General features: G+C 41.1%; 2 protein-coding genes across 2 annotated transcripts in view; one reads left to right on the forward strand and one right to left on the reverse strand.

Annotated features, from left to right (window-relative positions):
* SNX30 (sorting nexin family member 30) overlaps positions 1–13,381 on the forward strand; it is a 48,848-nt gene extending 35,467 nt beyond the window's left edge. The window contains exons 7-9 of the mRNA XM_015652717.3: positions 4,937–5,023; positions 9,689–9,841; positions 11,960–13,381. Of these exons, the coding sequence (XP_015508203.1) occupies positions 4,937–5,023; positions 9,689–9,841; positions 11,960–12,019 (300 nt within the window). The 3' untranslated portion in view covers positions 12,020–13,381. The remainder of the gene's footprint in view (positions 1–4,936; positions 5,024–9,688; positions 9,842–11,959) is intronic.
* A 4,203-nt stretch (positions 13,382–17,584) lies between these two features.
* On the reverse strand, positions 17,585–26,620 carry SLC46A2 (solute carrier family 46 member 2). Its single transcript, XM_019009215.2, has 4 exons — positions 23,172–26,620; positions 21,515–21,598; positions 19,701–19,857; positions 17,585–18,222 (listed from the first exon to the last, which is right to left on the reverse strand). The coding sequence occupies exons 1-4, from the start codon at positions 24,217–24,219 to the stop codon at positions 18,165–18,167; spliced, it is 1,347 nt and encodes a 448-aa protein (XP_018864760.1). The 5' UTR covers positions 24,220–26,620; the 3' UTR covers positions 17,585–18,164.
* Positions 26,621–27,248: the final 628 nt, after the last annotated feature.

Here is a 27,248-nt window from a genome sequence, read left to right on the forward strand (position 1 = left end):
TAAGGAGCATTGGTAATCAATCACATCTAAAGGGAAGGGGGAAAAGAACTACTGAGTAGACTTCACTAAAAATGTTATCATGGAGTTCAGTTTGTCTGTCAGGGCTTTTCACCATGTACCCATGGCACAGTATGTGTGCCATATATATCTATATCTATAGATTTATATAGAGTTATATATATAGCAGTCCTGCTATAGAGTACTAACAGACAAGTTCCTTCTGAAGACTTTCCACCTGGAGCAACTGTTACAAGGCTATGATATGCACTTTTTTACAGATCTAATAGCCTGCTGTAAATTTACAGTCTTAACATAGTAGTCCATCTCAATCTTAATCTCATGCTATGCTTCTCAAACTGAGAATTTAAACATTTACTTGTAGATGTCTTTTCCCAGCTTCAGGAATTGTACATCTGTGTGTTAAAGTACTCTCAGATGTCTTTGCACTAATTCCCTGGGTATATTCTTTGCTTTTGTCTCCATGGATTTGACCCCAGCATGAATGAGGTGTATTTTCTTTATGGGTCTATTAACAGTAAAGTATTGCTTGAACACAGTGAGCTGTAGGAAGCCTTGTCTCAGGATGTTGGGACTGTAGGAAGTGGAGGTGGATGGAGTGTGCTTACAAATAAACAGAGCGTGAGAAGCTAGTGATTAAATACTTCAACTCAGAACATCTGGTTTTTGATGCTAAAAATGCCTACCAAAGATGGCATCTGAAAGGGCAAGCTGAATTGCGAGAGGTGCTCTTCACAAATATAGTAAGGGAAATTTTTTTAAGCTAAAAAGTGGGGGTTTCTTTAGCTGAAGAGGTACTTTAGGCAGATAATCACCACTCACCACAGGCAGAGCAGCCTTACAGACTTGTACCTAGTCTTCCTTTTGGCCTTTTAGAGCCCTTTTATAATGGCACTGTCTCCAAGCCAACAGTTATGTAACTGTCTGAAGTACTTCTTCAGCTAAAGAAACCCTTGCTTTTTAGCTTGAACTTTTTAGACTGTTGATTTGACTTTCTAGTGCTCTAAAAGATTATGCTGTTTTAGTGTCTGGCTTGGGCATCTTTTTAGCTTTACTCAGTCTAAAAAATTAAAAATCAAGAACAAAAACTTTCATTAGCCAGGACAGTTTGTATTTTCCTTCCCTTTCAGACATCAAAACTGAACTCTCTCAGGTTCTACAAAGTGCAGTTTTCCTCTGCTAGAAAACATCAGCCTGTTTCTGTTTCTGAAGCAAGCAGCTACTGAGCTGTCCTTGCAGAATCCATAACACCAAGTAACTAAGGTTAGTAAGGAGTGCACACTTGGAGTGCAGGAGACTTTCTGTTGAAAGAGGCATCCTGTTCACTAGCAGAGGATTCCTCTTCATCAGCTTCTGTGAGGACTACTTGTGAAAGGTCTGTTTCAGTCATTCAGAGCACATTTTTTGCACAGGGTACTTGATGGAATGTAACTCCTCAGGTATAGAGTTCAATGCAACCTTGATTAGCTTTCTTTGTTGCACACTGTACCTCTGGTGTAGGTAGGGGAACATGATCTACAGAGCAGTCTATAGCTGGCTGAATGTCTCTCAAGTAAGAACTTCCAGATTATCGTCACTGTTCAGAGATGAAGGGGCCTTGATGTCTTCAAGAGCACAGTTGTACCTGAGGGGAAGAGACTGACGGAGCTGCTCATACAGAGTCAAAGCACAGTAGATAAAGCACAGAATATTAGTTGATTTGAGGGAAGCCTAGCCTCTGGATTTGTTTGAAAGATCTGCAGAGCAGGGCAGAAGCTGGTGTTGTGACCTTGAGTTAAAATGTGCTCTGGAAGTGTCTAGAATAGACCCTTTCCAAATTACTCGCTTTGCTCAGCACTTGTTAGGCCACAGGTGTGTTCAGTTTTTATCCTTGCTGCACACAAAAAGATGTGGATAAGCTAAAGAGGGTCTGGAAGAGGACCACAAAAATGGTCAAGAGACTGAGAAGTCTGCTATATGAGGAAAGGCTGAGAGAGTTTGGTATGTTCAACCTCGAGGAAGAAGGCTTAGGGAAAATCCTGTCACCATCTGCCAGTATTTAAGGATTGACTACAAATATAATGGAAGTTCCTTTTTCACAGGGAGACCCATGGGAAAACAGGGAAAATCAGTGTAAGTTACTCTTGGGGACATTTTCTTTGAACACAAGAGGAGAATTTTCACAATGAGAATGATCAACCTTTGGAATGATGTCCCCAGGGAAACGGTGGATTCCCCAACACTGGACACATTTAAAATCCAGCTGGACAGGGTGCTGATCCATCTTGTCTAGACCATGCTGTTGCCAAGAAGGGTAGGATGAGATAATTCTTGAGGTCTCTTCCAGCCTGGTATTCTATGGTTTCTACTACATGGCAAGGTGATGTTCATGGTAGCATCGGGGCCCTTGTCAGCAAACATGTGGTGCCACATTTGCTGATGTATGCTGGTGTTGCCCTGGAAGGCATGTGCAGAGGACGGTAACTCCTATACATGATTCAGTGCAGATATTAGGATGTTACATGACTTCTGTTTGCCCAACATTGCTAGAAAGGTTTATCATATGATGTGATCCCCAGGGGTGTTCTTGGACATAACTTTTAACACATGTTTAAAGCAAGAACCACATTGGTAACTGTGTCTTTAAGGGCATGAACTAGAGATCCTCCTGAGATGATTAGTCACAGTAGGAAGCTATGTGGTGTACAAACAGGATTGAAATTGAAATTTTGAGATAGGAGGCAGATGGCAAATTCCTGAAGCTCTGTATGGACCAAGGTGGAATGTTTCAACTAAATGCAAAATTATGAAGGACCTGCTGAAACTAGGCTGTTTTTCATGTTCAGACACCACTAGTTTAGTTCTGACCTGAAATAACTTAAGTGTGTTGGTTGAGGTTTTTTTCAGTTTTGAGTTTGGCTTTTTTAAACTTTTTTTTTCTCTCCAAGTGAAGCTTTAACTAGTATTACAGGGTCTGTGATACTTTTGAGGATACTTGATGCAGAGCTTTTCATAATTTGAGCATTGAGGCATTGATCTAGAACAGAGGAGGTTGCCTGGAGGTGCCAAAGGAAAATAATGGGACAAGTGAAAGGGAAGCAGGACTTTTTCCATCACCTGCATGTCGGCCATTACTGGATACTTAAAACTTTAAGCTCATTGTTAATGGTCCACAGTAGGTGGATTTGAGCCCTTAAGGGGAATTAAGACATCCAATTTGCCAATAACTGTTAATCATTGGCTACTCCTGATACAGATTCAGCGTCCGTCCCTAATTCCAGGCTTTTAAAAACAAAATGCAATTGCTTGAGGCAGTTATTTTTCACAGAAGAAATTTCAGTTGACTCAGGTTCAAGAGGCAGTACGAAGTAGAAGTACCTATTAAATCTCTCAGGCTTTTGTTGCATTGGTAACCTCAATCACTTAAAGGCCATCCCACATAGTTGTGTAGATTCCAAAAAGAAGGGGCAATGTTTTATTTTTTTCATGCAAACACAACAAGTGACATGTTTCTGCATCCCTTTTGAAACAAAAGGGAGAGTTAAGATGTTGAAGGTGAGTTCTTGAGGTTTGACCTCATTTTATTGCCTTATCTAATAGTAGCTTTGTAGATGGGATGTCGTTCCCATTTATTGTGGGTTGAAGTTTATAAGACTGTTGATGGCAAAATCTCTACTCTAGAGCAGCTGTACTGGTGACCTTCTCATTGCTTAAGAAGGAGGAGGGGGATGATGATGATGATGATTAGTAGATACAGGATTTGTATGTCCTTAATTGCTCTTAATTAGATCTAGGCTGGCTGTTAGAGCTCTGAGGAGCTATTCTTTTGAAATCATATTTCTCTAGGGAGCAGTGCACGTGACTAGTCCTATGTTACTAGCCTTGTCTGGACCTGTTAAAATGACTAGTTTCCACTTGGTGTCCTAATGGGACAATTCCTTCTAGGTGGCAGAAGGGAAGACTAAAAGCCAAATTAGCTGCAAGAGAATTTCAAATTTACAGTGAGTGTTGTCTGACTTCCCTCTGAGCATTTTTAATAATAAGTTTTCATCAATAGAGTAATTAAAAAATACTAATTGTTTCTTTGTGAAACCTGAAGTAATAACTTGTCCGCTCTTGCAGACACAAAACTTTATTTTTTAGTAAGTCATTCTCAGACTAATTTCTGTTGTTGTTTTTAAACTGCAAGGCTGTAGTATAACCTTAGTGAAATTCTGTGTGGATGTAGTACAAGCTAAGGGGGCATATTTGGCTCTCTATCTTGAAAACACTCTTGTCAAGGAAATGTTTACTGCTTGAGGAGCTCTCTCAGGCAGTCCAGTGCTTTTCATTATTCAAATTGTCCTTTTAATTTTTTTTTTCAATAAAAACAATAAAGAACCAACCTCCCCCCACCCAAGACTGACCTAAAATAAAGGCTTCCTTTTGCTCTAATACCACAATCTGATAGCTTGCTTTATAGGATTCTGAAGAGTCTTTGCAAGTGAAAAGGGAGCTGTAATACCTTCTGTGGTGGTCTTCCTGTCTCTTAGCCAATGCTGTTGTCTGTCTGCTGCTTGAGGATATCAGAAACTTTACATTAGTCCTTGTCATATTTGATGCTTTGTTTATATCATTTTCATGCTAGTAATAGGTCAAGTGATGAATTAAATTTGCTTAGTCAGGGTTATATTGATGGTTTCATGACGTCTTATATCTGGCATGCCTCAAGCTTGTCCAAATGTTGAATTTTATCTGTCCCTGCCAGCCGATGGAGAGCAAGTGCTGTTCTTTATTAAAAGCTGGCTCCGTAAATGCTGTAAAATAGGACAAAGTAAATCTGGAAGTCTGACTTTGGGCTTAGTTGGCACTGAAGGTGTGTCACTTAATTTGAGTTCCTTGTGGGCTGGGGGAAGGAACAAGCAGATAATTTCACAGCTCTCTTTTCTCTTGCCCATAGAATGTGTTGAAGAAGAGAGACCAAGTTCAAGCGGAGTATGAGGCAAAACTGGAAGCAGTAGCCTTGAAAAGGGAAGACCGTCCAAAGGTTAGCACTTGAAATTACTCTACAAAAACAGTTTGCACTTATGTTACTTCCTTCAAAGAATGGAGAAGCAGAACTTCTTTTTCTTGCTTTTTTTCTGGATCTGGTATAAGCAGTTTCTGGCAGAACAGAAATTTGTTGTTGGCAAGCTGTTGTGAAATAAAGACCTAAGTATGAATATATGTAACTTATCTAGCAACTTCTGTACTACTGATCTCTCACATGGCGAGAGCAGGTGAACAGAGTCAGTGTGACTCTGTAACACTTCAAAAACAGCCAGCAGTCAATCAGACTGTTCAGTGCCAGCTAACAAAGCAGTGGTAGAACAGTCCCTGGTGACTCAGCAGTATGCCAGTTAGCTGAGTTAGGGTCCTATCCCTAGCACTGTGGAGATGTATTGTTGCAGAACACTGGTTTTGGCTGCAGAAAACTCCTTATTTTGCCCTTTCTGCTAGGGAGCTCTACCTGATGCTAAACAGAGATGGCACATGTCACTGGATGACAGGTTTTTGGCTTGGCACCATGCAGAAGCAAAGCTGTGAACTGACGTACTTTTGCTGCCACCTGCTTGCATGAAGCAGAGTGCAAGAGCCTTTTCTTAAATCACTCCAGCTATAACTGATCATGGCAACAGGGTTTGTTTGCTTCCTCTGCTTGGAGTTTTTGGTTTCCCCTATATTTGTGTTAATAATTAATGGATGACTTTTCAGTATTATGACTGCTGTACAATAAGGTTTACTCTACAGTAGGTTCACATAATATTTTGAATCTAAGAAGCTGAAGAGGACAAGAGCATAGAAATGCAAAAGTGTTTTTCTGATCTTTTGTCTGTAGAGAGCTACAAATAGTGGAGTACTAGGTGTTTATCAGAAAAGCTCTTTAATTTGGGTCTACTGCCTGCCCCTCTGCTGGCTGGTATGCACTCTACTTCCTCAATATAGCTTTGTGTAAACAGATTCTAACAGTTTTATCTAGGATGGAGGGAATTAAGTCTAACATATCCAGCAAGCCAGTTTTTAGGCATTTTAGCCACCAGATTTTACCAAGATATTGATACAGTGGAATTAATGAATTTTGCTAATCTTGCACCTGTTAAAAGGCCTTTGGATCTTATATCTCAGTGGGATTGTTGCATAAAGTACAGCATATAAATCTTGAGAATTTTTTGAGTACTTCAGTCTCCTCTCCAGAGTATCAGCATATTTTTTGGCAACTCCTTGTACCTTTTTGTAACATAAGTAGTTTGTGTCATTTACAAGATGAAGTTGAACAGACTGTGTAGAACTTCTTGCATGTTCACAAAATACCGTCTCTGGGGTTTTCAGAACCTTTTCAGCCAGAGGATGTATCATTACCTGTAAGATGTAATAGCTCAGAGCTGTGCTTAGCAGCATATCTTACATTCAGCAAGGTCTCCTGGCTATAACTTGCTGGAAACTAAAAGCAGGCAGAGGGTCATATTGTGGATTGGCATTTGCCTTCCTTGAGGCGTGTTTGGTGATTCGGTAGAAATGATGTAAAAAGAGAACAAAGGCCTTTGTTTAGATCTTGAGAGGAAAGCCTATCACTACTTGATAATCTCTCCCTGGAGGGAATTCTGGGCCTCCTGTGCACATACACAGCTTGGCATCACAGAGCTCACCAGGCCATTAGATTGCTCTGGCAGTGAGATCAACCTAGAGCTCAGTGGCCTATGAATGCAGCAGGCTTGTAGCGCTGCTGTGGCTGTCAGCAGGTACTGCTCACAATGCTGAAGCTTACGCCAAAAAGCACAGTTGGGTGTTGTTTACCAGTAGCATTGTGGTGTTCATGTGGAATCTGCAACCTTTCAGTTTCTAACAAATGCAGTGGTGAAATGCCTCTCACCCATTTCTAACCCACGCTGGAGTTGATTTTGCAGTAATCTAACCAGCGCACTGAAGGATGGGTGTGGTTTTGTTTTGGTGAGATGAAGTTTGCCTCTGATGATCTGTTTTATTCTGTCTACATCAAGGCTTTGAAGTTTGGTGATCTATGGGAACAGTAAATGTGGCAGTGCAGAACTTGAAGTGGGGAAAAAAGCCTTATAATAGATAACTGTTTTCCAAGAACTAGGAAGGTAGAAATATCTTTTGCAGAGATAAGTTGTCTAATTAATGCTGGATTTCTTCTGCTTTAGGACCATTTGTTACTTGGTAATGATGATATAGGGGAGTTTTAAAGTGGACATGCTAGCTGTAATTTGCCACACTAAATTATAGGTGTTAGGCAAGCTTAGCTTTTTAAGAGAAAGAGTCAGCATGAAGAGGATTAGATATACATGCAGAACTTCTTATCATATATGTACAATTTCATCCTCAGTTCTTGCCTGTGTATACATCCCTCATCAGTTGAGATTGACTGACTGAAATAGTCCTGGGCCCTTTAGGAGTGTGTTGGAGATTGAACCGGTTGTCACTTTGATTTTGTGGCTGGAGGGGTTATTGAGCTATTAAGTAGCTGAGAGGAAATCAGTAAAGAAGTAGTAACTTCCCCCGAAGTCCAATCTACTTTCTTCCCCCAAAATCCAATCTACTTTCTTCCTGGTTCTTAGTTGTTAGCTAATATTTAGTGTCTCCATTGATAAAAACAGATAAAAGCATCAGCTTTGAGGCTTCAACTTAGGCCCAGATGTCATGATAAACATATAGTATCTCTTTGCGTTGAGTTTGCACTGATATAAAGTGCTTAAAAGCTGTTAATTAACTTTAAATTTTGTCTTAACTACTGAGTTGCAAATTATGTTCTAGGAAGCTGCAGTTTATAAGGTAAGGCGTTTCCACTCCCAAATAGGACTTCTGCATGTGCAGACATTACTTTCATGATGCCTCTGGAGACTTAGTTTGAGTTAGTTGTTGTTGTTCCTTAATGAGAGCACACATGACCCATCCACTGATCACTGGGTTATCCTGTAGCTCTAAACTTAGGCCCTCTGTCTGACCAGCCAGAGAACTTGCTGTGAGAAAGAACAGATTTTTGTATAGCTTCATTGTGGTTTCACAGCCTGAGGGAACAAGCAGGAAGCTAGTGAGTTCCTAGAAACTAAGGTAATTTGATTGTGAAATCTTATGTGGTGCTGCTTCAAGACTTCATGAATATCTCTCTTGGTAGCCTAACCTTTCCAATTAAGATAGAGTACTTATGATGCAAGGCATACATGCCTTGAGGGGAGCATCCCCTAAACTTTCCAGTCACTGGCTCCATTGTTCATATCTGCAGCCTACGGGGGAACTTCATCTGGAGTTGTAGCAGAGTGAATTCTTTAGCCATAAGTATAGTGCTCAGACATGGCAGGGAGAAAAAGTATCTACTGAACCTCCAAGCTGCCTGTAGTGTAAATTCAGTTGTGTGAATTAAGGGGAACTCAAATCCCATGAGTATGAAGAGCTCCTGCATCTCAAACAGGTTGATTTATTGAAGAATAGATGTAAGACCTTCTCTGAGTAATAAAATGATCAGCCCTAATCCACATCCTGGAGAGGAAACATGGTCGATGTGTTTCTGCCTAAATTGAGTACCTTGCCAACCTGCAAGATAGTAGCCTACCTCTAACTTCATGTAGGTCTCCATGAAAAGCTTCTTATGTAGTCTGTTTATCCTCTTCCTTCTTTCACCCCCTCAGGGAGTTTACTGAAAGTATCAAGTATAAGAGAAGTCACCATAAAGTTCTTCTTTCTGTATTTTGCCGTTGTGCAAGTCACAGCTTCCAAAGCAAAAGTTCAATTCTCACTTTGGTACCAGGATTCAGGAGTTTCCTCTTCTGAACTCATGGGTTTAGTCTGCATGTCCTTACAGAATTCCTCTCTGTGTGGACCATGCAGCAATGAGAAGGGAAAAAATGGTGTTCAGCTTTCCTGCTTGAGGAAACACCTGTAAATTATTCCTGTATTTTCCTGGTGGTATACATTATATTAGTTAAAACGTAAGAGAAGAACACGAACTTAGTTGGTCCAAAGCTATGTACCTTGGGCCAGTGACTACTGTCAAAAATCCATTTAAATCTCTACCTCAGCTTGCAGTAGGCTGTCCTGTAAGATGTCATTTGTTGCTTTGGCATGGTTTTGTCCGTTGTTGAGCCTAAAAGTCCATGAGCCCATCTTATGTGGATGATCACGAGTGCTTTGCAGTTAAATTTTGTTCAGGAAGCCTGTAAGATTAAAAGTGGAAGCTAGAAACTAAGGACTTAAGAAATTTTATTCTGAAGCTGTCAATACTGAGGTGTCTTATCCAGCTTTGTTGATAAACCCAAGTGTTTGCTGTTATATACACACTGGTGTAAATTGGGACATTCCTACTGCAGCTGTGGGAAGCAGGAAAGTTTGCTGTGGAGCCAGACTGCTCAGTTTCAGAACTAGGGCCTTGGTACCAGCACTTACACCAAATGGTTTTCCTGTGCCTCTGTATCAGTCATGGAGGTGGACAAGCACAAGCACTCACCAATTCAAACAGCAAAGAAAAAATTAAGCAATCTCATATCCTCTCTAGTTCAGAACCATAGCTTTTTCTTGCAGCCATAACTGAGTTGATTCAGGATAAGTACTGGCTTGTGAATTTACCCTTTCTTCTGTAGTTTTGCTCAGTAAGGTTTGAGGTAATTCAGCAATCTAGCACTCATAGTGACAGCTTTAATCTTCATTTCTTTTGCTGCAGGTACCCACAGATGTTGAGAAATGTCAAGACCGAGTAGAATGTTTCAATGCTGACCTGAAAGCAGATATGGAGAGATGGCAGAACAACAAAAGACAAGATTTTAGGCAGCTACTCATGGGGATGGCAGATAAAAACATCCAGTACTACGAGAAGGTATGTGTTACTGTTGAAGCACAGGCAGGAATAAGAGTAGTTTATTTTCCTCTGAAGTGGTGATAGTTCTGCAGGAAATCTTCACACTGTCTTGAAGACAAGAATATTAGACATCTGAAGCTGCTCTTGTCAGAGTTGGAAGTTGTGGTCAGCTGAACTCTGTGACACTAGTGGTCTTTTGCGAGTCAGCACTCTAATAGCATTTTATCATGCATCCTTTTCTGTTTTGCACTTGAATTGAACAAATTACTGAGCAGCATAAGTAGTGATGAAAAAAAACTCAGAATTGCACATTCTAGTAATACTACCAGAGTAATCTCTTGATTTTGCCTTTTATGAACAAAACTACATGAGTTAATACATGTCCACACATTCATGTGTAGATTACATCTGCTATGTGTAAATTATTCTAGTTCCTGTCCCTTTGTGCATTGTTCTATCCCTTGTATACCAGTCCTGAAAATACCTAGCCTCTGCCCTTTTTCAGTTGGTGCATTTGTACCTGATATTTGGTGTTAGATTTTTTTTATTTTTAATTAAAAGGACCTTGACATTTCACTGTATATGCTTCCCATATAATTTTCCTTTGTGTGAGAGCATGCAGCCCAATGCAGTGTTTGATGCCATAGGATCACAGAATGCTTTGGAAGGTAACCTTAGAGGTCATGTAAGTTTCAACCTCTTCCAGAGGCAGGGATGCCTTCCACTAGAGCAAGGTGGTTCAGAGCCCCATCCAGCATGAACCTAAAACACTTCCAGCGATGGAGCATCCACAGCTTCTCTGGGAAAGCTGTCCCAGTGTTTTCTTATCCTAAAAGTAAAAAATTCTTCCTAATTGTCTAATCTAAACCTGCTCTCTTCCAGTTTAAAGCAATTGTCCCTTGTCCTATCAACACAAGCCCTTGTAAAAAGACCTCCTCCAGCTGTCTCATAAGCCCCCTTTATGTAGATTAAATATTTATGAAATACTAAACGCTACTAAAACTATTAAGGTTCATGCATTGCCCAGTAAACTATACTTCATTTTGTTTGATCATTTTTACACATCTACTTTACAAGTGTCTTCCTAAGCTAGTTTACCTTTCCATGTAATATTAGTATGCAGTACTTTTTCCCCTTCCTGTGTCTGTCTTGTCATAGTTCGTAACTGCTCACACGAAACTTCCTTCACCCTGGTCTCTCAGTTCTAAGGCTGCTGTAGAGGGGGATATTAGAGAGTCCACTGAACATCCAGCAGTGCCTCTGCAATTGACAGTTAGATCTCTACATTACTTTTGCTTTTAGCAAGGAAGCTTTTTGAGTAAGAAAGTGTCCAGTCACTTCAGGGTACCCAACTAGAAGTATTCTATTCATCTGCGGTACAATCAGTAAGGTTAGAAGGAAGATGTCTGTCAGCAATGACTTGTGGATATAAGAGCTGCTGATGAATTTGCCCATTTCCAGGATTTAATAATTTGGAGTCCACAGTCTGTATTTGCCCAGTTGTACTTCTGGGCTCTGTGTGGTTGAAAGGCAGTTACAGCACGCAGTACAAGGACTGTCGTAAGTGTATGTGTCTGGGAAAATGACTCTAAAGCCTGGAGTGGCTTTCAAGTAACCCAGAACCTACATTCCACTTACAGTTTACCAGGTACTACCAGTTCATCATGTAGAGTTGAGTGCCAGAGCCATACTGGAATACAGTGTGTCTCAGAATCAACTTCTCTAAATGCATGTTTTCTTTCAAATAAGTTTTTACTCTGCAATATCTGCCATTGTGTCCAAATTAGCCTTTATCCCCAGTCACACCACAAAGATGTAAATTTCTACTCAAAACAGTAGCTGAAAGCTGTGGTATTCTTCAGTCTAGAAAAATTGTAAGTTAGTGTCTGGAGATCCTGATGATTAATGGCTTGGGCCAGCTGATGACTTTGGAAAACTTGAATTTGTTGAGAAGATGCAGCTATTCCAACACTTCCGTGCTTTTTGACATTCTGTTTTTTTTCCCCCTTCCGTAATAATCTATAAAGACCCACATAACTTTCCTTCAACTTGCATGCTGTTGGTCTGGAGGGGTTTGTCAGAAATTATATGAACCAATATAAAATCAATTTTGTAAATCTTTCTTTCTTTCTTCAGTGCCTTACGGCGTGGGAGTCAATTATACCACTATTGCAAGACAAGCCAGAGACCAAATAAGAACTACCTTCATGGACAGTCTAGCACTTCTATGCTCACTACCACTAGTCATACTGGAACTGTATGGAAACTCTTTTTGTTGACTGAAATGACAGCTGCACTTAGTTTTTCAGAGTATCTGTTCCAGCCTATTTGAATTTTTTTTTTCTCATTTTTTGTGTTTAAAATGGGTTATGTTTCATCTTTTTGAGTTACCTTGAATGGTTCCTTCTTTATCCTATGGAGTGATTGGGGTTCATAGTGAAAGTGCATGGGGATCTTGATAAAATTTACCTCTCTAGTCTGGAAGGAACTGATGAGTGGAACACTAAAAAGATGAAAATAAAACTCTACTGCAAGGTGCCAAATGACATCTTTATTACCATTCTGTTTTGTTTGCCTCAAACCCCAGTAATTATTTCTGTGATACAGTACTCCAGTACTCCCTAACCAATCTTTTTTTTTTTTTTTTTTTTAATGGACAAGGGAAGGCTGGGAAAGAATATTTTGTGGTTTGCTATCACCCCTGTGCTCCCTCTGGAAGAAATGGTCTCTGTAGACTTTTCTGTCTGGGAGTTGGGCTGTTTCTAGGCAGACCATACCAACACCAGCTGCAGATAGCTGGTGATGCAAGCATGAATTGTGGTTTTTGTGAGTGTGGCATGCTGTTGGTTCATACTGAGTATCTTTGTTTACCTTGGTGATTATGAAGTAATGTCAGTTGACTGAAGTGTTCTTGTGACTGACTTGGGGATCAAAACCAGCCTAGCTGTGGGAATGAGTTGGACTGCAGCTTTTTGAAGGTTGTGGGAGTGGGGGAAGAAGCATGAGTTTTTAATTTTTCCACAGTTAGCTCTGGAAGGTGCGTGGTGGAGATCTCTTACACCATACTTTATATATGGGTTTTACTAGAGCCACTTTAGGCACCTGAAGATGCCTGCTGTAGTAAAAGTAGAACTCTGCTTTCTCTCCCCATGCTTTCTTTGGAGAAGCCAAAGGGTGTCAAATGATTCCTTCCACCAAGCAGGGCAAGAGTGTGTGAAACTTGCCTTAAATAGGTTGGTGGGGGATAGATGGGTACCCTATTAGGTACACATAGACTTCATACCTGTCTCTGCAGAACCACATGGCAAGTCTTTTAGGACTGCTTTTGTTACAGATCTATTTTCTGAGTAGTTTTGGTTGGCCTTTAGAATGGCAGCTGCTTCTGCAAGTCTCTTTTTTGTCCTTGCTCTTGCAGTCCAACCTGAAGTAAATGCCTACTTGGTATTAATGGCCTCAGGAATGCTGATGTGTTTAACCATCCCTAGTGAGGGGGGGGATTGGGGCTCATGAGTGTAATACTGGGATTTAGGGCAATAAATAACTCTGCTTACTGCTAAATTTGAGTGATTACTTATTCTCTGGCAACATTCTTGCAAAGAATGTGAACAGTGATTGATTTTGTGCAACTTCTCTGTTCTCCTGTAACAACCTACCAGGCACTAGTCTGATTTGGAATTTATTCCTTCATAAACACCAACTGAACATGCAGCCAGCCTTCTCAGTCTGGTGGCTTTATGGAACTCTCAAGATGAGTTATTGCAGCACTGTGGTAGCTGTCAGCCTAATGAGAGGGTGCTCTCTGCATGAAAAAGTATAAGACATTTTAAGAAATTTTTCTTTTCGGCTCAGCCTTCATTGACAGCTCTGTGGTACTAAATGAACTATGTTTCTTGTTTTAAGGTCAGTTTGTCAATATGCACCTTTTGGTGTAAGTGAGAACTCTGGTTTAAGTTACTGTTAGGTTCAGAATCACAAACTCCTCTTGTTCAGGGGAAGTACTTAAGGGGATCATCTTGCAGCAGTCTAGAATAAGCACTTGCATACTATCTAACAGTCTGTCCTTCTGTCTTCCCCATTTTCCACAAAGAAAGATCAACATGCTTTTTGATTTAGTTCACATGGAGTAAATGGAATTTTCTAGTTGACTCTACAACATCACTGGGACTGAAGCAAAATGTGTTTTGAACTAATATTTAGTCAGTCTTCCCACCATCTTATTAAAATAAACAGCATAAGATGAGCAGAAAGAATGGTGTTTTTTTCCTACAGGTGGTTTCATCTGATGCATTACAACACTAAGGGACTCTTCCTGCTTTGCTTTATGTCAAAGTGAAGTGGGTGTTGCTTCTGGGGAATTCAGCAGTTAACATCACAGCTGTTCATGAGAAGCATAATGGACAGTGGAGAGTACCAAGTGAAGTTCAAGTCAACATGTAACTGTTGAGGCTGGAGCTGCTGAAGATCAGGATGACATATGTGTTCTGGACCAAAACATCTTAAGCTCTTACAAGGGAAGTAAAATGTGATATTCAAAGGAGAAGTCTTCTGCCAGAATTGCTGCAGTGTGCATAGGTGGGTTTCAGTTCCTGCAGGCTGTGGAGTTTTTATGCTGTAAATCACAAGGTAGTTGAGGGAGAGGCTGCGGGTGAGGTGTGGGGAGGATCCTGACTGTGATGTTTGGGGCAGCCATGCCAGTCAGGAAAACTACAAAAGTTGCAGGAAATTCCTGAAAGATGTGCAGTGACACTTGTCTCACGTAACTGGTGTTAGAGGGAGATTGAGTCCTGAACTGAGAGTGAAACTCTTAACATGTTATCCTGTAATCCTTATAGAAGTCTTTACTTTGGATGGTCCACACTTCCGTGAGAGAAATAGAAGATACTGGTAAATTTGAACTAGGAGAGGTGCAGGAGCATTCTCTTTGAATAACTTGCTGAGTGTTATGTCACTTAAGATGACTCTCTGCATGTGCACAAAAATGACACCAAAAGTAGTCAGCAACCTTTTTATAAGCCTGTTTAACATGTGGTTCTTTCAGCAGTCCTTAAATCAGTCCAGTTTTCCTCATAATGCATAGCCAGGGCAAGGCGCTCTCAGCAGATGCATAATTCACTGCTGCACAGTTACTTCTGTATGGTTTCTGTGGTGTTTGTTTCTTCTCTTAAGTGGCACCAGCACAAGATCTTGTTTCTGTGTTCAGTAAAGGACCATGCATTGTTCATGTATACCTTATCAGGTTCTAAATCTTGCAATAAACATAGATATTAAAGCATCATGGCTTTTTCAGGTATACACTGAAAAATGAAAAGGTAAGCCCTGAAGACACAAACAGTTTTGGTGTGAGTTGTGTTAAAGAATAAAATACGACTCTTCACTGAAATCTACTTGGATTCTTGCTGCACTAGAACTTGTGCTAAGGATACAATAGCAGAATAACTGATAGAAACAAAGCAGGAATGGCAGAGAACAAAGCAGTTCTCTGGAGGTATTGTGCGGTAGCCTTGAAGCAGTGGCTCTGCATAGCCTGACACATATTGCTTCAGGTGTCAGTCCTGCAGATTCAGGGGTACCAAGGAGTTCTTTCCCAGATCAGCAGGGACTACTCATTATTTTAACAGGAGCCATGCTTTTGTTAAAACAGGCACAATTTAACTGGATATTCTTGTGATTATTGTTGCTGATTGTTGAAAATCCTTGTCCTAATAACCACTGAACAAAATAGTATAGACTAAATTAGCTCATTAGATGTTCCGCCATCTTAAATTCTGAAGGTAGAACATTTTTTCCTTGGCTGTGTTAACCAAATGTGGTTAAAATGAGGACTTTTTTTTTTTTTTTAAGACAGGCAAGTTGCTATTTCTTGTTGTATTATTTTTGTTTTCCTCTTTTGAAGTAAAACTGGGGATCACAGGAATAAACTTGCCTTCTGGCAGACTGAATGTGGCATTTAAAACTTTCTGAGAGTGCTGTTGAACCAATTTACAAACTAAAATGGCAGTGCTTAATTCTGTGCTTAGCCCTTGAAAATCTTGCTGAAGTATCTGACCTGTAGAAATACTTAGTAATTAACTGGACAAGTTTTAAGGTTGCATGCCTAAAGCACAGTAAATCTGCAGAAAATAATGAACTTTCCAAAGAGGTATGAGTAGATCACCCTTATGTAAATGGCATGCTAAAACAATAAAGACTAGTCACTGTCCTAGACTACTTTTAAGATCTTGGTATTCTGTGCTTTGAAGTTAAACCATTTCCTTAACCCTGGTGCTGGGATATGTATCCATACCTTCAGATTAAGCTGTAGCATTGTGGCCAGTGCAACATTCCCACTGCACAAGGAGACAGATTGCTGAGGGCCAGTCTTACAATAAGAGCCAAAGGGCTTTTGTCTACAGTACACAAAAATAAAGAAACACCATCCTTGTTCTCATTTTTCTGTGCCTGCATCCCACTTTCCATCTATAAGGTCTGGAGAGTTTGGCCATGCAGATGAAGGCAAGCTGTCTGTGAGCTTCACACACTTGTGTTGAAAGTGTCAGTGATGGGGACCAAAACAGTGCCGGTTCCTTGACCAGACCCTTCTGCTTTCATTCTATAAACCCACTCACCAGAACTAGAGTCACTGTTCATACCATTAAAATATAAAATGAAAGCTGTGAAAAGACACCTCTGTGTGAATTAGCTAGTAAATGATGTAAAACTGGGAAGGAAGCTTTTGCTTCCTTTACTTAGTCAAATCTGGCATCTATGCTCTTGTTCTGACTCGCAGGCTAGGAAATGTTGTCTTGCCTTCTGGTGCTGGCATGTTTCTATACCCTTTCATATATCTGTTTAAATATACTTTGTGCATTGTTTACTATGGAGCTAGTATTGATGGAGAAAAATGCTTTGAGGTAAAACTGTTTGTAATTCTCTATTAGTGTGTAAATTTTTTTTAAATGCACCATTTGTTTACCTCAATTAATTTAATGGAATGGACCAATAAATGTATAAAAGATTACTCCTTTACTTAGAATAAAGTTTCATTTTTTTTCCAGTCTTCACTGGTGGAATAATGTGTGTGCTTATTTTGCTAAGCAGCTTACTATTTTACTGCAGAAATATCTTCCCCTAAAATCTTCTTCCCCAGTTGATCTAGCTAGAAATTATCTGACCTGTTTCTGCATTACTTCTGGTACTGAGATTGAAGGACCTGAGGAAAGATTGGGCAGGGGGGGCAGGGAAACAACAGGGTGGCAGCAACTTCCTCAGAGCAAGGAACTGTGTAATGATGAAACAACTTCTGCTTGCTATTCCTCTGGCTCAAAGTGAATCTGCCTGATTTACCTCCAGATTATTTCAGTTATTTAAGGGCTTTTAACTTCCCATTACTTAGTCCAGGACCTTGGAAGCTGCTTAATCCTTCTTAGTTCAATTAGCATTTAAGCAGACACATCCCATGTGAGACATGCCAGACTTTTAACTCATGTTTGGATTAATGCGACATCATCTCAAGGTACTTGCTGTGTTGTATGAAATTCCCTTCCAACCCAGATTAAAGCTGAGGTAGCGTGGTGCCTATTACGTGGTATCGGTGTGCCTATACCTTCATAAATCCTGTAGGAGCTGTGTGCTGCACTTACCTGTTTGTAACCTGTTACAGGAGTAGCACATCTTGGTGGTGTGAGCTGAAACACCAGCATTAGCTCTTAGTCCTTGCATGAGCTCTGTTGAAGGACTGTCTAGGGACAGTGGGACAATCTCCCGTAAATCAGGGTCATGAACATCTGTTCAGGGGTGTTTTATTGTAAGGATTACTAAAGTTCTGTTAATCTTACATATTTTTACTGTGGTATTTCTCTAATGGTCTTGTATGTAACGTTAATTGGCTGGGCTGATAACATCTACGGGAGGTGGAGAGCTGGTGTATCCTGCTGATGGCCCTGTGCACATGGCATGTGGCTTGCAGCCTTGTTTCCTCAGCCAAAGTCACACAACTGCCCTGAGATTTCTAAATTAACAGACAAGAAGGAACTAATGGAAAACTGATCCTCTGCTTTACACTTCCACCCTGAATGATGTGTCTAGAAATGCCATTTTCATTTATAGCTTATATTCTTGTCTCTCTTTGGTATTGCTAACCAGCCTAGCAGAATGCTCTAAGGACTGCTGGTGTGCAATAACCAATGTACATTTGCTGCAGGATGGGGTGCGTGCTGCAGAACTAACAAGGCAAACATCTCTTCCTGGGCAAGCTTAGTGGCCAAGAGGTTGTGGCATGCTGTGAAATGGAAAAACAAATGCTATGTGTCCTGTTGTGTTGGTAACTGTAGGGACTAATGGTAACAATGAGAAGATGCCTCTGTTACTCAGTCAGAATCTCAAGGGAGCCAGTGGTTGACCGTTGTTTGATGGCCACAAAGCTGTAAAGAATAATAAAACATGCAGAAAATAAGAATTAGCTAACTAGCTTCTCAAACTGCAGTTTGCCCTTCCCACATCTATGTTCTAGACTTTGCTGGGGTGTCTGGAGCTGGCTGAGTGCTACTGGGATTCCTCTCAATCCTTGTACCAGCCTTTCTTGTGTACAAGCAGTGACACGGGCACCATTTGTCATCCTTTATTAACCCATGTTTGTATTGATAATGGTACTTCTGTTTGGAACCTATATTAAAAAGCATTTGAATAGCTAGCAGCAACCCCGGTTAAAGAGAGGGTTGCACATAAGAAAGAAGTCTTTTGTGTCTGGGAGATCTGAGGAGGAAAGCAGAGCCGGGGGAATGGTAAGTAGGATATAGCCTTCCCCACACTAGTAGTCCTGAAGACAATGGTTGTCAAATGCATTCACAGGCCCAGAAAGCCTCTGGATAAAACAGGGGTGATGGTAGAGCTTTCCTTAGTGTTGCTTTTTCTTCCTCTCCGAGTGTTGCCACTGAAGTCAGTATATATAGTGCTTTTAGACTTCGTACTACTATATTTTTTTTAAACTACAGCAGAGCTAGGCAAGAATTTTGCCTGGAATCAGGTGTTAGCCTATCCAGTACATGCCTTATATCTGAATGAAAATATTGTTATATGGACTAAATACAGACATTATCACAGTTTACTTCATACAGAAAATCTTTCTAGTAATGTAAGAAGCTGGAGAGTCTTGGGGAGGCTCTAATGGACAAAGTGAGATATGGAGGGAGATCCTTCAAAAATTCTGTAAAAGTAGATAAAGGGGTTGTTCCAGCTTTCTCTCTTCAAATTTAGCTGGTTTTGAGCTTAAAAGTTGTTCCTGACATTGTTCCTCTCAGTCCCTCCATGGTGGTACAGTTGAGTGAATTCAGTGGACCAGAAAAGTAAAAAGTAAAAAAAGTTAAAAAGTAAAAGTTTTTTAAAAAAGTAAAAGTTTTCCTTCACTGTGGTGATGGTTTATCTTTGAAACACTTGAGGAGATTCAGATTATTCTTTTCTGTCACAATGGGTAAGCAATATATAATGGAATTTTTTTTAAAAAACACACTTTACTTTGTGTAGGGTTATTCCTTCATTCTTCTTACTGCTATTTTCACAGTATCAAGCACATTTGTGTAAATGCTTTGTCCCTGGGATTATTAGCTTTTAAAGTGCCAAATACTCTTCCTACAGCAATTCCTGTTACATTAAACAAAAATAAGATAAAAGACACTGGCTAGACATTGCTACTTTCATTCTTTGAATCTCCTTGATATTTGTCAACTAATTTCTACAAGTTTCTTTTTTTTTGCCTTTTTTTTTATTATTATTCAGTTGGTGGGGGCGAATTTTTTCTTTTTAAAATACTTTCCTATCTGAATGATGTACTTTAGACCTAGAATCAGGAAGCACAGAGAAAAGACAATGTGTCCTTTTGACGAAAATCTTTCCTATTTCTTACCTTAAAGGGATGAGACTCAGGCAGCCAACTAGAAAAGACAAAATGAAGCAGAAGCTGCTGTACCAGTCCAGTGTGTTTTGGTAGATCTTGTTGTAGACTGTAGATGTCACTACTCCCGTGGTGACTAAAGACAGCTGCAGCAGGACAAACACCTTACCTGTAAAACAAGAACACAGTTTGTTACTGGAGATTAACAAACCAGCTGTGGTACCTCCCTGACAAGTCCAGGATCACAATTGTGTAAAAATTGCTCCACTAACACCAGATGGCATGAGCTTGTACCTGCTTCTGTTCTAGAATGGAATTCTGCTCTAGACCACAAATTATTTTTCCTTCTTTTAGGCTTCGGATGAAAGATTCAACTGGAAAACTGTTTACCTAAACATACATATATAAATCTACATATAAAAGTAGCTGCTTGTAAGTGCAGCAATAAATCAGTAAGTGTTTCGTTTTCCTAGAGGTAGAAAAATAGTCTAGAGCTGACCTCTTCAGGGCAGGAGAAATTTTAGTCAGGGTCTGCTTGTGGCCTAGACCAGAAAAGTGGTTCACAGGGTTGAAATTACACTAATGCCTGAAATAGGGATGTGTGTGTCATTTGTATGATATTTCATGGAAGAAAGGCAGAAATTGAATTCTAGTTGAAACCACTCTTTACTGAAGGGTTTCTGTCATGATAAATGGGTGAAAGGGAAGTAATCCAGCCCTGCTGGGACTTGCAGACTGAGGGCAAGGTCAGGGCTGTGTGCTGAGCTTGCTGCCCTGGTAGCCTTCTGCAGCCACTCGGCAGCAGCAGCCACCAGCCAAGGAGATGAGACAGCAGAAAGCAAGTGCTGCTCTGCTGCACAGTCCTACTTGAGGTCTGGGCTGATGCTGTTATCATGCACAGCCCATATGGCTCAAGGTGGAGGTTAAAACATTTGATTTATAGTGATTAATTTGGAGTATGAGCTGTGCTGTTTGCGGCAGGTAGATGATTTTGCTGTGGTGGATGTTGAGGGAGCACAAGCAGTAGGAGTGAGCTGGTGGCAGAGCAGTGTCGTGTTCATAGGGTAGAAAGGAAAAGGATGTGAAGGATGCAGAGGAAACATGCTTGGAGGAGGTCTGAGGAGTTGTGGGCTTGTGGTACTGTTTGAATCAATGGCCAGTCCTGTATCTTGTGTCTTTATCTAGCTCATTGGACCAAAAATGGTAGGTCTCAATATGTTGCTGTAAAATGCATTTTACTAATTTTTAATACATATTTTAATGAAAAAAACCCCACACATATTTTAATGATAAAAAAAATCCAGCTGCTGTTCCAAGAAGGATCTTTTTTTTATGCAAAACTTACTCTTTGTAGTTAAATCATGCCTGACAGGAACAAACAGCCAAAGACCTGAAGAAATGTTTAGAGAGCATAACTGAAAAAAAGATGAAAATAATCCATCCTTCCAAAACTGGAAGTAAAAGAAGCCAGATATAAATGGTGTGAATATCACAGTGCTTCAACTCGATGTCCTGCAGTACTGTGTTTTTGAGCAGCACCTCAGCTATTTTCCCCACCTTTGAACTATATACTGATTGTAATCTTTTGAAGTATGTGCTGAAAATTCAGTGGATAAATAATGATGCAACCAAGGACAAGAAGATTGGATGTGAGAATCTTGTCCAACAAGTTTCTCTGCTTCTCCCTTCCTGTTTGTGGTATCATCTGTTCTGGTATAATTACACAAAGCACAGATTACAGCAATAATTTACCTTTCTCTTGGTACTCTAGGCTGAATAAAGGAATTTAAGTGGGTTTTGGTTGGTAAGGTAACCAAAATACTCACCGTAGGATGATCCCTCAACATGCTTGGACAACATGGACCTGATGGTTGGCAAGGGGATGAGGGCAAAGAGCATCACTGCCCGTGCTGTAATGCAATGAATTTTGAGTTATCACCAGTACCTGCTCTTTGTGACCCAACACAACCACTGCTTTTGAAGATTACATGCCTCTGGCTTGTCCGGGCACCTTGCTTCACTTTTTCTCATTCCCTGAGTGCTAAAAAGATGTGGTTCCTTACTTCATCCAAGGCAGATTAGCCACCTATTGCTCCCATTAGCAGAGGTGTTATGCCCAAGCTAGACACAGTCTCTTGTTCTCAGCCAGACATCCCAGCGTAGATGGGATCCTCACTCTCCTTTGAGAGACTGAGGATGAACATTTAAGTCTGAACCTGCAGAGAGAGCCACTTGTGCTACACAGCCTTGACAGGAACAGTACCTTTATAACACTACATCTGTCTTGTATCTAGGTGCTTCTGGCTTGCAGTATTCTAGCCTGACTCTACTGTGAAAATGTTAGGGAGCTGGGATTACCTTCCTGTCAGCCGCACCAGCTTCAGTGACGATTTGGTCCATATCTAGTGTACCAAGGTGTCTCTGCAGTGCAGGGAATAAGCATCCTACACACTGCATAGCAGCATGTCTTCAGGATGAAGATGAGCTGACTTATTAAGCAATGTTTGGGTTTTTTATGTTGTTTTTTTAAATTTTTTATTCCCCAACTTGATTGGCTAAACAAACAAAAGCTCTTAAAATTTTCACTCAGTGTTTGGCTTAGTACACAAATACAATATCTTATCATATTTCCCTTTAGAACAACTTTGCTTAATTTTTCAATTTCCCATTCCCTATAGGGACAGACACAAAAATCTTCTTTTCTTCAGGACATTTATCTCCAAGGTCTTTCTCAAGTTTAAGAAGCAAAACCTTAAACCATGCAATAGAGGATACTCTGTGAAATACCTCTGCCACAATGAATGCAGTTCTTGGATTTTGCTTTTTGTCATAGATTACCTCCCAAAAGTAAACTTGCCTTTCCTTTATCATGGGATGCTGCCCCACCTATTATTACCTGTCCCTTAGTAATTTATGTACAGTGTGAGATTTATAAACTATATTATTGTGATATTTACAGCTCCAATATTCCATTAAGTTTCCCATCAGCTGTAAGTGCTTTCATATGACAAAAATAAATCACATCTTAAGATGTTACATAATAGGAAGCCTTTGCCATTTTGCTTCTCTTGTAGCCTTGAGCCTTACCTCAGAAGGAGCAAGTGCTTCCTATGGCTGCAGTGATGAGGTCCTACTAGTACAGGGAGTCAGCAACCATTCCCAGTCCCCCAGAGTGTGAACATTGTTCTGCTAAGATATGGTCCATGAGCAACTGATGAATTACAAGTCACTGGGCCTTAAACTAACCCTTGGCAGGAGCGTATGACTCCTCAGGATATTGTACAGTGCTGAGTCTTAAGAGTACTAAGGGAGATGTGGGGAAAGGAATAATAAGAATGCTTTCTTCCAAATTGCCCATGTGATGGTCTGCCTAACTCCCTGCTTGCAGACTTGTTATGAAGCAAAGCAAAAAGCTCTTCCAGTGATGTTGAAACACCCCTTTGTCAGCGTGTATTTGCTCATGTGAGTGGTTGTTCAACTCACCAATGTAGAACAAAAATGTCCACCGCACGAAGGCCATGATGAGAATGCCAGCGCTGAACGATGCTACTCCAATCATGATCATGGTAATATCCCTCAGGTATCTGGAGAACACGAGTACCCCTAGGAAACTGGTAATGAAGATCACATACCCAGCAGCATTGCCGTGGCCGATCTCCACGGCATTCCAACTTAATGGTTCCCTGAGCAAGAACAGTGGGAGTACATTCATTGCGCCAACCACAGCCAGGTCATAGAGGATTGCTGCCACAAACAGCAGGATGATGATGAGTTTCGAGGGTGATACTGGAGTGGAGATGCTGCCCTCTGAAGGTTGGGAACTGCCTGCTATTGCTGCTTCTGGTAGCTGACCACCCACCTGCCCTGCACTCTTGTCTTTGGCTGGGCAGGAAGCTGCTGGCTTGGGGACTGTGAGGACAAAAATGCTGTAGAGGAGACAGAAGGCATAGCAAGCAATGCTGCAGCACACCAGCACGGTGCCTTCTCGATAGCGGTCATTGAAGCCAACAAAGAGGTAGCCAGATGCCATGCTTCCCAGAAAGCCAGCCAGGCCGTACACCAGTTCAATAATGATGAGCCGCAGAGACCTCTTGCTTTCAGAGGACCCCAGGGATCCCAGAGCCATGATGCCTGCCCAAAGTGTGGTGAAGCCTCCTGTCAGCCCATTGAAGGCAGCAGCCCCATACATCACCTCCACTGGCCAGCCCAGCAGAATCAGGAGGAGCAGGAGAGTTTTGGAGCCCAAATAACCAAGAAGAGGGAAGCAGATGGGGATCTTCCTATGTATCCTGTCCCCCAGCTTGGACAAGCCATAGGCTGACACCAGCGGGCTCAGGCCCAGAACTAGGTTGTAGATGATATAAAAGTTAGATACAGCCTTCTGCTGAGCATCTTCCAGGACGTGGGAGGGAGCAGTGCTGTTGGTCTGGTTGTAGTAGTTCTTCACTACCAGCAACAGTGCTGTGTCGTAGAAGGCACTGGCCACTTGGGAACCCGCAACCACTGGCTCAATCCATGTCCTCATTGCCATTATTCCCACCACGCTGCCAGTCACCACCTCTTCTTGGAGAGAGCTGCTTTCAGAAGCACGTGAGGAAACAGTAGGTGGGGAAACAGCTCCTCAGATGCTCTGCTCTGGAGGCATGTTTGGAAACAAGCAGCGAAAGGAAAAGCAAAAGGTCTGCCAGGCTGCACAGGACCAGAGAGCTGTGCAAGAAATTATCTAGCTGGCAAGATATTCGCAGCTCACCTTGCTATGTGAATGCACACCTGCACATCCCTGCGCTGCTCTGAGCTCTGGCCCACACATGGGAGGCTTTTGTACAGCCGGAGAACGCCCTGCACTTGTCGACTGCCGCTGCTCCTCTTCCTGGTGTAGTTTCAACAGAGGTCAGATGACCTGGGGAATTTCTCTCTCACAGAGTAGGAAGTGAAAATGCTCTGATGAAGTAATTGCTGTAATTTGGGGTGGTGGTTTGTTTTTTGCTTGACTTTTTGGGTGGTTTTTTTCTCCTTTTGGTATCCTTCATGTGTCAGAGAACTCTCAGAGTGGTTGTGGGGTTAGGGAATAGCTATGTGCCTTTCTATCAGGTAATTTGTGAATTCCCCTTTACTGCCAGCTCTTTTTTTTTTTTTTTCCCTACATGAATATGTCATTGTCTTTTTTGCTTTTACCCACTTCTGTCTTCTCTGTTGCTACATCATGCCCCTTATGTCATTGTTTTTTCAATAATGAAGTCAAGAAATTACACCAAAAATAAATTAAAAAGGCAAATGTCTGTTTTTGGTAACCTGTCTCCAGTGGCTGCTGCTCTGCTTGCTGCATCCTTTGGCTCGACAATGTGGGAATTTGCAAGAGGGTGAGGGAAGTCCTGATTTACCCAAAGGCACCAGTAACTGCCCTGTTCCAGTAATCAGGCAGCTCAGCCTGGATTAGAATTTTGGAGAAGAATTTTCCAGCCCTAGCTCCTCAAGGAGATGGCTGTGCATTTCTGCTGGTGCTTACTTCCACAGACTCTCAAGCCTTGCAGCTTGAAGTCAGCTTCCAATTTTGCTGCTGCCTGAAGAGCAGGTAAAGTGACCCACTAAAGCAGGGGTGCATGGGCATGGCAGTGCTGCTAGCCAGAGGCACAAGGAGCCCTTGGACCAGGATATGGTGCAAGCAGGCTGCCAGCTCCAAGGACAATGCTTGCAGTCCCAGCTGCAGGAAGTACTTGGAGGATATTTGGCAGTCTCAAAAATGCTAACTTAAATAATAATGATCTCATTCTGTACCGGTTTAATGAATCATGACAGGCAGAAAAACAATCTGTTCTAGGAAGACTTACGGTCTTTATTTTTAAAAATAAATTAATGATGAATTCGAAAAAACAATGTTAAAACCTCCATCTGTTGGACTCTTTGTTGACTCAGGTGACATTTACTCAATGCCATGGCTCAAGAGTTTCTTTTTTCACTCTCTTTGGTTGTGCAATAATTTTTGGCTTATATTTCAATTACGGGAAGAAAGATACAGGATCTAAGAGGGATAGGAGTGGGGAATTGTCCACTAGAATTATTTGCTCTAGATAATTCCACCCTCATCAGAGGATTTTGTTTTTGCTAAACCAAAAGACTCTTAGCCAGATCTAAATTATGTGTGTTATTCCAACAGTTGCCTTTTTTTCTTTTCCCCAGATTAGCTGAGAAATGTCTTTAGTTTCTTCAGTTTTTCTTTAGAAGTGGGACAGGTTTTTTTTTCAGCAAACCCTGAAATATTTCCAGAAGACTGAAATTCCGGACAGCCTTACTGAAAACCCCAAAGCATCAGCCTGTGACCAGTTTAAGCAACAAATGCAACCAGAGGAATTGTCTCATTTTACTTCGCCCAGGAAGCCTTGTGTCTCTCCCCAAGAATTACAGGGAGAGATAAATGACTTGTCCCATTCAACTTCAGTTTGGGACATGGGGTCTGGTGCAAAGGAATCAAATTGGAGTGCAGAGGTAAGTTACAGTCACTGTGCTCGAGACACTGCAAATCTGCTCAACATCTACATGAGGGATATTTTTCCTCCCCACGTTGTTGCATATCCTGACTGCTTGGCTTATTGAGCCAACACTGTTCAGGCCTAGATAGCTAATGAACTGTGATAAATGTTACTAGTGATCTCATGAATTACATCTATATTTCCAGGATATTCTGTGTGTTCACTCACATTGAATGTACTTTTTAGAACTAGATCTCATGGAAGAATATATTTCCATGTAGTAATTGCAAAACTGTAAGTGCTAAAGTATGAGTTTAGCTCAGGCTCCAAAATATTTACTACTGCAAAACAATTTTCACAAATCCCATACTTGATGCCACGTAGTCTTCAAAATTACTATTATCTAGTAATTTTTTAGAGGCCCCTGTTCTTATACTATTAATATTTATAGGGACATTTGCATCTGCTTTAAAATATGTTCATGTAGCATAAGTATAGTTGAGCCTTGAGAGAGTGGCCCTTGACATTTAAGAAAACTGTTCCTACAGAATCAGAGGCTATATTAACAACAAAAATACAATGATGTAGCCTACTGGAGAAGGAGCACAATGTTTTAGGGCATTTCTCTCTGGAGTGGTCTTGTCTGAAGGCCCAGCAGAGGCCCACTAGAGGCAGGGTCAGCACATGTTTCACCAACTCTTCAACATTTGTCAACCTGGCCAAACCAGAGGTATTTTGTGTTTCTCTCTGGGGATGTTTTACATTCAAATGTAGTATTGCTGTTTGTTGTTTTTTTCCCCAAACAATTTGTGGCAGTTCCATCACTTTTTCTTTCTGAACAGAGTTGCCATAGGGATTTCAGTATGCTGGGGGATCTGGGCTTGGCAGGTACCAGCATTCTGGAACTTGGTCGTCAGCATTCCTTGTCTGAAAAGGTCCTTTTCATATCCAGGACTGTAGTGTGGGCAAGTAAGCCCTCTTCATCTCTCTCCCCTAAGCCTGCTAATGGGATCTGTGATTTACAATCCCTGTCTGGCAAGGCATTTTGCCTCCAAGATGGTAAATGAGCTCTAACTCCTCCTCCTCCTACTTG

This window comes from Parus major, chromosome Z, assembly GCF_001522545.3.
Source record: "Parus major isolate Abel chromosome Z, Parus_major1.1, whole genome shotgun sequence".
In the NCBI taxonomy this organism is placed as follows: Eukaryota; Metazoa; Chordata; class Aves; order Passeriformes; family Paridae; genus Parus; species Parus major.